Raw genomic sequence first — 8,581 nt, 5'->3', positions numbered from 1 at the left:
GTATAATAATACTAGTGGCCTGATGTATTAATCTGTGCACACTGAAAGAAAATTAATTAGAAGAAATATTTTAATATCACTATTCGCCTTTCTCTATGATAGAGGTGTAAACCAAATTCATGATCGACAATGAGAGATCGAAACAGATGCGTGCAATTGGTCCCCCCCCCAGCCCTCCCTCCACCCCCTGAGGGAGCCCAGGCCAGGCTCTGGCTTTAGATGCTGGAATCCTGCCAGCCCCCATCTCTTTAAGCCAATGGTCGCCAACCGGTGGTCTGTGAGGTCCAAAAGGTTGGTGGCCGCTGGTTTACGCTGCAATTCCAACAAGCGAGTCAAGAATGTTCCAGATGGGAAAAGGAAATAAGGTCAAGAGCTCTGGCTCTGAGTGGAACGGCCGAGGCCTGTGGTTATGGGGGGTAGGTGGGTGCATGGGGGCAAGGGGCAGGGTTTGGGGAGCAATGCTAAGGAAAGCGCCTCTCCCCACCTCCCCGCACTGTCCAAGCGGGGCCAGGCCAGGCGGCTTTAGACCCTGAGGACCGTGTCCACACCTGGCTTTGGCGCCGGATCTCCGGGATCTCCGTGTAGGGGCTGGCGGAGGGCTTGGGGCTGGCTCGAGGCCCAGGGGATGCTGTGAGGTTGACCACAGCGTACTCCGGGGCCTGGTGGTTCTGAAACAGAGACTTGGTCAGAACAGCCTATTCGTGGCAGCAGGGATGGTCTGTGGAAGGAAAGGCGGGAGGGCTGGGCAAGGGGAGAGCATGGGCTGTGAAGTCACAGTCCCTGCGTCCCGTTTCCTCTGTCGCAGTGGGACCTTGGGCAAGACACCTAACCTTCCCAAGACTCAGTTTCCCAAGCTGTAAAATGGGGATAAGAATGTTTCCCTCAGGGTCATAATGACTCTTCATGATAATGTTCTATCACTCAGCAACGGGGGACTCCTGCAACGATGAATTTGTGTCCATGGCTGTTATTTCTAGCTTTGGCTGCAGGTTCTTTGCAACAGGCTCAGAGAGCACAGAATCGGACAGCTCAAAGATTCACCCAGTAACAAACAGCACGAGAAGAATTCTCCAGAGATCGTAAGTCTGAGCAGCCCCTCCTGGATCAGATGAGGAAACCGAGGCCCGGGGAAGAGAGGTGGGCGGTCCAGAGGAGACGGGGACTCCCCAACACGTTCACATGGAGAGATGGGCGAGTTACATAACCTCGCTAAGCCCCGGTCTTCCCCTCTGACAGGGCTGGAGTTGGGAAAGTGTGAGATGAGACCATCCAGAAAGCGGGAGCTCCTCACTTTGGCTTCAGGGCCCATCAGGCCATGAGACTCCTGGCCAGGCAACTCAGGACAGCTGTGCCCCTGAGAGGCTTGGCCGGGGCCTCGGCCAGCTCCAGCCTGTGCTCTGCCCAGCGGCTAGGACCCGGGAGCAGGAAGTGGAGGGGCCTGGCATCCCAACCTGAGGACCCAAGGATATTTTTTCCATCGATTCTCAGAGAGAGAGAGAGTGGACCAGAGCGGGAGAGACAGAGAAAGAGAGAAACATCAATGTGAGAGACACGTTGATTGCAAAACTGAGACCTTCGGTCCTCTGGCTGATGCTCTGAGCACTGAGGAAAACCGCCAGGGCAAACCTCCAACCCTTCAACTCCACCTCCAGAGTCCGCTCAAAACGACAGAAGCCAGAGAAAAGCAGAAGTTTTCAGCTGGTCCCATTCACAGGATCTGGCCTCCGACCCTCTTGGGAGACCTGTTCCATCCTCCTAACAAAGCCCCCACCCCAGCTCCTCTGCTCATGGCCCAGCGCCCCTCCTACAGGTGCAGGGGCAGGAGGCAGAGTGGGCAGCCTTCCCAGTGAGGGCTGGACAGCAGCAGAGCAGGGACCGGCCTGGGGCAGGCTCTCCCCACAGCAGGGGAGGGAGGGGGGTCCTCTCTCCTCCCCAGCTCCTCTCAGGCATTGGGTTGGGAGTGAGCCCCAGGAGGAATAGCCTGGAGGCCGGGCTCCGAAAGTGGCCAGTGGCAGCCCCTGTCCATCTCCTTGACCTTTCCCTCACTCCTGCCCACCACCTTTAGCCTTGTAGAGTTTCCTGAGACCCCCGCCCCGGCCCCTCCCAAGAGGGATCAGGCCTGAGGCTTTTGTCTTTGCTGGCGCCAGGAAAGAAGGCGGAGTAGCCCCTTTCCTGCCCCCAAGTTTAGGGAATCAGAGTGGAGGCATCTCAGTAAACAGCCGAAGGAGGAGGGGGTGGGTGAGGCAGGTGGGGCTTCAGTTTCCTGAACCCGTGATTGCGCAGCCCTCTCCTTCCGTGGAAAGGGCCGTTCTCTTGGCAAGGGTCAGGGAAGGGCCAGGGCAGGTTCCCCTCTCCAGGAAGATGGGCTAGTTACCCCCATTCCTTCTTCCCCTTGGCTCCCAGAGCACCACCTTCAGGCTGTGTCTCAGAGCCAAGAAAATGCTCAGAGAAAACAGTAGGGTGTTCTGAAAAGAGGAGAGATGGGAGATGAGAAATCTGGGTCCAGTTCTCTGTTTGGGCCACCACTTGCTGTGTGACCTTGGGCAAGATGTTGACCCTCTCTGGGCCTCAGTTTCCTCTTCTGCAAAAGCAGACTGGAGCCTGTAGTTGTCATACTCTGGTGTGCCGTCAGAATCCACGGGGCCCTACCCCCTTAGAGGTTGCAGGTGGGAGAGGATATTTTTTCTGACACCACCTGCCCACCAACTCCAGGAGTTCTGAAAGGGGGTGTGCACCCAACTTAGAGGAAGTTCTGGACTAGATGATCTCGAAGGCCCGTTCCGGATCCAGCTCCAATCTTCTCTGATTAGAAAAAGGGGAGGAGAGGAGGGTGCTGGGCTTGGGGAAGAACCCTGCCTGGCCCCGGGGGAGGAAGAAAGCTGTCAGCTCACAGCCTGAAGGGCTCGTCTTGGGGCTCAGAGATTCCCTGGAGGTGGGAAGCTATTCCCACCTTGAGGTCAGCCATGGAGGACCAGGTAGATGTGGAGTCAGAGCACTGCAGAGCCTGAGGGTCCAAGCTTGGCCTCTGTCTGCCTCCTGACTTACCAAGTGTGAGAGGTGGACCTTCTCATTCTGTGTCTCCGTGTCCAGTTGAACTGAAAGAGATCAGAAGGAGCACCTTGAGGCCAGGAGTAGCCAGGAGTAGCCTGCAGCTGCTCCCACAGAGGTGGACTGGCCTCCCTGCATCTTTGGGCAGGGGCTTCCTAGAGGGAGTTGGCAGGCAGGTTGGGCAGAAATGCCCCTTCTAGCTCAGCCCCTTGGCAATGAGTGGGCCTTTGTAGATCAGTACACGGACGTCTCCTCATGTGGGCCAGAGCCAGGCTGGGGAGGTGAAATTCTGTGTGCTAAAGCCATTGCTTCTTTTTTGAATCCTCACCCAAAGAGTGAGAATACTTTTTCCATTGATATTTAGAGAAAGTGGGAAGGATGGGGGAGGGGAAGAGAGAGACACATCAATGTGTTAGAGACCGTCGATTGGTTGCCTCCTGCCCACACCACAACCGGGGATGGGGATTGAACTTGCAACCATAGTATGTGCCCTTGACCAGGAATTGAATCAGAGACCCTTCGGTTCATGGGCTGACACTCTAACCACTGAGCAAACCAGCCAGGGCTAAAATCATTCTTAAACCTCAGTGTGCCTACAGGGCCCCAGGAAATGTCATCAAATGCAGATTCTAATTCAATAGACTGGCCTTGGAGCCTAAGAGTCGGCACTGCTACCAGGCGACCAAGAGAGGTCACAGCTGCTGGCTGGGGCCCACAATTGGAGAGGCAAAATGCTAAGAGGTTCTGAGGCTGTGGCCAGGAATGCTCCCACCTGTATGTTCCTCCCTGACTCCTCTGTGGGGATTTGGGGACATGGGCAGAGGTGACATTTCTTCCTGGGGCCGCACAGGGAGGAGCTGGGAGGCAAGCCCAGGATGTCCCCTTGGCCTGTGGCCATCTGCACAGGGACAACACTGCCAATTTGCAAAGTGCTTTCCCAAACATCTTCCTGTCTCCACTGCTTCCCAGCTATGCAAGCACAGGGCCTCAGTCTCTTTCACTTTATAATGGATTTTTTTTTATGGGAGTGCTTGCAATAAGTAGTTCCTAACTCCACCGTATTGAGGAGATTAAAGGAGATAAAAGCAACATAAGCTACACACCCATGCCTGGCACCTGGTAGCTTCTATTACTGCTATTTCAGTTATTATCTGTGCGGTCCAGCCCAGGAGCCACGGGCCACACATGGTCCCTGAGCGCTGGAAATGTGACTCCGAATTACACCGGGTTTCAAAGACTCAATATGAAAAAATGAATGTAGAATATATATCATTAACATTTTTATCTTGTTTCCATGCTGAAATGACCGTATTTTGGTTATAGCGTGTTAAAGAAAGTATGTGATTAAAATTAACTTCACTAGTTTATTGTTTTCATGTGACTATTAGAAGAATTGCAAAGTAGATATGTGGCTTGTATAATATTTCTTCGGGACATAGATCTGTGATCTGAAGAAGCCGGGGCTCAGGGAAGTTAGATGAGTCCCCCCGGGTCTCACAGCTAAAAAGATGGGAGACCCGGGATTTGAAGCCACGCCTCCACAGAAGCCAGCACCTTTAGACCCAGCGGCCACAATGTATGTCACGCTCAAGTTCAAGTGCTGGGTCCAGCCTTCCCCCCTATAGTCACACAGGAGCCGGACCGGCAGAGACTGAACATGGATTCTCTGGGAAGACATATTTGGCACCAGGGACCAAACATCTAGTCAGTCCCAAAGGGCCCCAATCTCCACTGCCAGCCCCTGGAGACACGTTCAGCTGGGTCTGCACTTGCCAGCAGTTACCCGGATGTCAGTAACTGTGTGCAATTACGTACGAACCCCCAAGAACAATAGGGAGGGAAGCGCCTGATGACCTCGGGTGGACATGAGCAAGCCAAGTGCCCGCTCTCACTCTCACTCCCCCATTTGAATGACCTTTTTCCTCATGCCGGTGGCCCTGTGGCTCCCTCAGAAAGGACTCGTGATGCCCGTATTTCAGACAGACACACTGAGCCACAGGCTTCTCTGGGGTGATGGTGGGAACGGCTGGTCTCAGCGAGGTCCCCGGCTGAAAGCCTCCCACCCACTCCCGTCTACCCGTGCTCACCTTCCTTCCTGCACCGGAGCACGCACCTGCCGACGACAGCCAGGCCTGCGGCCAGCAGGAGGACCAGCAGCACTAGGACCGGCGCCAGGATGTGGGCCTTTGAGGGGGACGCCCTGCAGAAGGCGCCCAGGGGCTGTCACCAGCCAGCGGCAGCATGGGGTGCACCCGACATTCCTATTCTGAGTCCCAGCCATGTCCCTTGTTTTTCCCAAGGAGATCAGAGGGCACCAGGGACCAAACACTAGTCAGTCCCAAAGGACCCCAATCTCCACGGCCCACCCCCGGCGACACTTCAGCTGGGTCTGCACTTGCCAGCAGTTACCCGATGTCCGTAACTGCGTGCAACGATGCATGAACCCCCAAGAACAATCCTTCAGGCTTGGACTCCAGTTGGGTGGGAAAGATGTTTTTGCTCCCTATTTTCATGCTTGGCACAGGGCCCAATGCAAAGTGTACAGGCAAAAGCTACTGCACTGGGGTGGCTTCCCTGAGGCCGGGGCAGGGAGAGGGGTGGGCCCTTCACCTGGGGTGGGACTACGTGTCCAGGGCAACAGGGCTGCTGGCCCCTGGAGGGCAGGTGGCTCACTGCTCAAGGGCCCTACTGAGGGGGGAGTAAATCTGCCCTCACTGCCTCCAGCTGTGGCCGTGGCCGGAGGCTGTCTTCACCTGGAGGAAGGAATGTCAGGTTCTTTGCTCACAGGCTCCTTCTGGTTTGGGGATGGCCTGCTAGGTGACCTTGGTCCCCTGGAGCTCACCTGGACATGGGGTCTTCCGTCGAGGTGGAGTCCAGGTACGTGGCCCCGCCTAGGCTCTCCTGTGGCTTCTCCTATGCCCTTCCTGGTCTCACTGTCCTATGTGTGTTTTTGCTGCCGGTTTGGGGATGGCCTGCTAGGTGACCTTGGTCCCCTGGAGCTCACCTGGACATGGGGTCTTCCGTCGAGGTGGAGTCCAGGTACGTGGAAGGCCGAGAGGTCCCTGCATGAGGAGAGGTGGCTCTGTGAAGGGGGGGCTCTTCGTTCGGAGAGGTCCCTGCGTACGGAGAGGTTCCTGTGTATAGAGAGGGTCCTGCGGGCTCGGGCGGGGACGTCCCTGTGAATGGAGAGGCCGCGGCCTCTGTCTTCCCCTGCGTGGTGACTGTCGGGTGGAAACCAGGAGAAGCTACAAGTCCAAAAGCAATGCCTCAGCACCTTCCCTGCCCCTGCATCCCATCCCCAGAGCCTTGACCCCTGACCCCTCCCGTCTCCTCCCCTCCCCTCCCCGGGACCAGTTTCTCAGAACACCCCCAGGTAAAGGGCACCCCAGGAAGCAAACAGAGGCCCAGCTAAAGCCGTGTTGAGCAAGCCCCACACCTGTGCGCAGTCTCCAGCCTTTTTTGTGCCCGCGGCCTGTTCTCTGTGGGGAGGCGCACACTCCACCCCCACCTCCAAGACCCAGTCTAGTGACCACTCGGTAGATGCCTTCCTGCCCTCCCCCTACAGTCCTGGCCAATTGTCACCTCTGCTCTCACCTGAAAGTCCTCATGTCACCATCACTTGCCCACCCCCACCACCTAGGTCTCAATCGTCCTTGATCTCCTGCAGGGTGGTAAGGACAGGCCCAGAGGCCAGGCCAAAGGCCCAGCCTCTCCTGTGCACCCCTCAGACCCCCTAGAACACGGGGAAGCTCTGCCCGCAGGCTGTATCTGCTTCCTGGCTCTGCTGCTTCCTGTGTGACCTTGATTGAGCCAATGGCCTAACCGTGCGGAGCCTCCCATGGCTCAGCTGACAATCCAGCTCCCAGGATGTGGGGCCGCATAGCGCAGTGTCCGACACCAGGCCGGCACCCACTGGCTGTTTCTCTACAAAGGGGCCGAAGAGGGGCAGAAACCCATGCACTCACTCGCTGCTGGGGGCTGGGTTTGCCAAGCTTTGGCCTTGGGCTGGAGGCTTGTAGCAAGAGACTGGAAGGAGGGGGTGGGGGAGGGACCTAGAGGAGAGGAAAGGCTGGTCTCAGGGAGGCAGGGATCACTGCTCGGAGCCAGATTTCCTGCCTTGGGAGCAGCCGGCAGCTTTCTCCCCCCTTCCCCCATCTCCGCTCAGCCCATCGCCACCTGGGCCCCTCAGGCACTCGGGAGCCACGGATGGAATCGGATGGCCGATTCCAGCAGAGGCTGGCCTTCCGCTCCTGCAGGCCCTTGGGCTCCCACTTAGCGCAGACCTTGAGCTTCCCTGTCCCCCACTGCCCACCGGCCCTTTCCAGGCTGCCCTTCACACCGATGCCAGTTTTGTCTCTAAAATATCTGTGGGACCCCATCACTTTCTACTTTAGAGCAGTCAGGGACTCCCCGTGGCCCATAAGCTGAAATTCAAACGTTTCCTCATGCCTTTCAAGGCCTTTTAAACTCAGGCTTCAACCCACTGTGCCAACTTCACCTCTTCCCCGTCCCGTGGGCCAACCAGACAGTTACCCTCTAGTCCCATCTGAGCCAGCCGCCTGGCTGCTTCCATACCTTGGACTTGCTCTCCTGTGTGCCCTGCCTTTCCTTCCCATCTCTCCCTAACTCACCAAGCACCGGCTCAAAAGTCGGTGGGAGGAGCCAATCCTTTATTCCTCGTGTACTCACAGCACCCTGTGCGTGGCGCCCGTGGAACTAATACTCCATTTGTGGCAATAACTCATTTATGGGGTCTCCCCAGTGGGCTGGGACTTCCCCAGGGCAGAATGCCCAGCACAGTAGGCAGAAACCTACCGGGGCCACGCTCCCAGCAGCCACTGAGCACTGAGCTCCCCGCCTCCCCTCGTCCATCAGGCGCCTCCTTTCTGACTTGTACGCCATCCCGGACTCTCATGTTTCCCACCATTTTCTATTGTTATCTAGGGCAGTTTTTCTCCACATTTTCTGAGTAAATGATCAAATCTGCAGATAAAGAATATTTTTCTTTCCCTTCCCACTATGTGTCCTTCTCAGTCGTGTCCCATTTCCTTGCCTGGGGCCTCCAGGTAACGATGAGTAGCAGTGATGGTAGTGGGCATCTCGCCTTGCTCTGACCTTCCTAGAAATCCTTCTGACGCTCTGCCATGCTCTATGGTGTGCAGACACGCACGCTGGCTCGTGAGAGCTAACACGTAGCTTTTCGGGAATTTTGTGAGCTGGTTGTTAAACTGCTGGTGGCTGGAAATCGGCATCGCAGGGGCATTTACACCACAGAAATGGGCAAACACTACAAGCTGGAGTTTCCCCCGCCATTCGTTATTTACCTTCACCAGCCCACCACTGCCATTAGCTTTCCTTATTTTCAATACCCCAACCGCCGTCAGAGAGGCCCGCAGGGTCTGATACAGAAGGGTAATACAATGAAAACAGTAGAGCTCAAACGTAGGATTAGAATAAAGACCCATGGATGAGGGGGCTCTGGCCGTGGGGATGGGCCTGGGTGGGATGGGTCCCAGCTCTGGGGCCAGGAGAG

At 56.4% G+C, this 8,581-nt stretch overlaps 1 protein-coding gene across 5 annotated transcripts in view; it reads right to left on the bottom strand.

Annotated features, from left to right (window-relative positions):
- The window catches only part of CD300LG (CD300 molecule like family member g), a 13,642-nt gene that overhangs the window by 974 nt on the left and 4,087 nt on the right, over positions 1–8,581 (bottom strand). Inside the window, exons 3-6 of one of the 5 annotated variants that reach the window (XM_015572566.1) lie at positions 6,053–6,293; positions 5,136–5,248; positions 3,046–3,095; positions 549–668 (exon numbers count right to left, since the gene is read on the bottom strand). In XM_015572566.1, the coding sequence (XP_015428052.1) occupies positions 549–668; positions 3,046–3,095; positions 5,136–5,248; positions 6,053–6,293 (524 nt within the window). Of the gene's footprint in view, positions 1–348; positions 669–3,045; positions 3,096–5,135; positions 5,249–6,052; positions 6,294–8,581 lie in introns of those variants that run through there. The other 4 variants (XM_015572568.1, XM_006776842.2, XM_006776843.2 and 1 more) reach the window with 4 other exon arrangements.

The sequence above is a fragment of the Myotis davidii genome, unplaced genomic scaffold (genome assembly GCF_000327345.1).
Source record: "Myotis davidii unplaced genomic scaffold, ASM32734v1 scaffold109, whole genome shotgun sequence".
Taxonomy (NCBI): domain Eukaryota; kingdom Metazoa; phylum Chordata; class Mammalia; order Chiroptera; family Vespertilionidae; genus Myotis; species Myotis davidii.
This window is presented reverse-complemented; position numbering and strand designations above follow the sequence as displayed.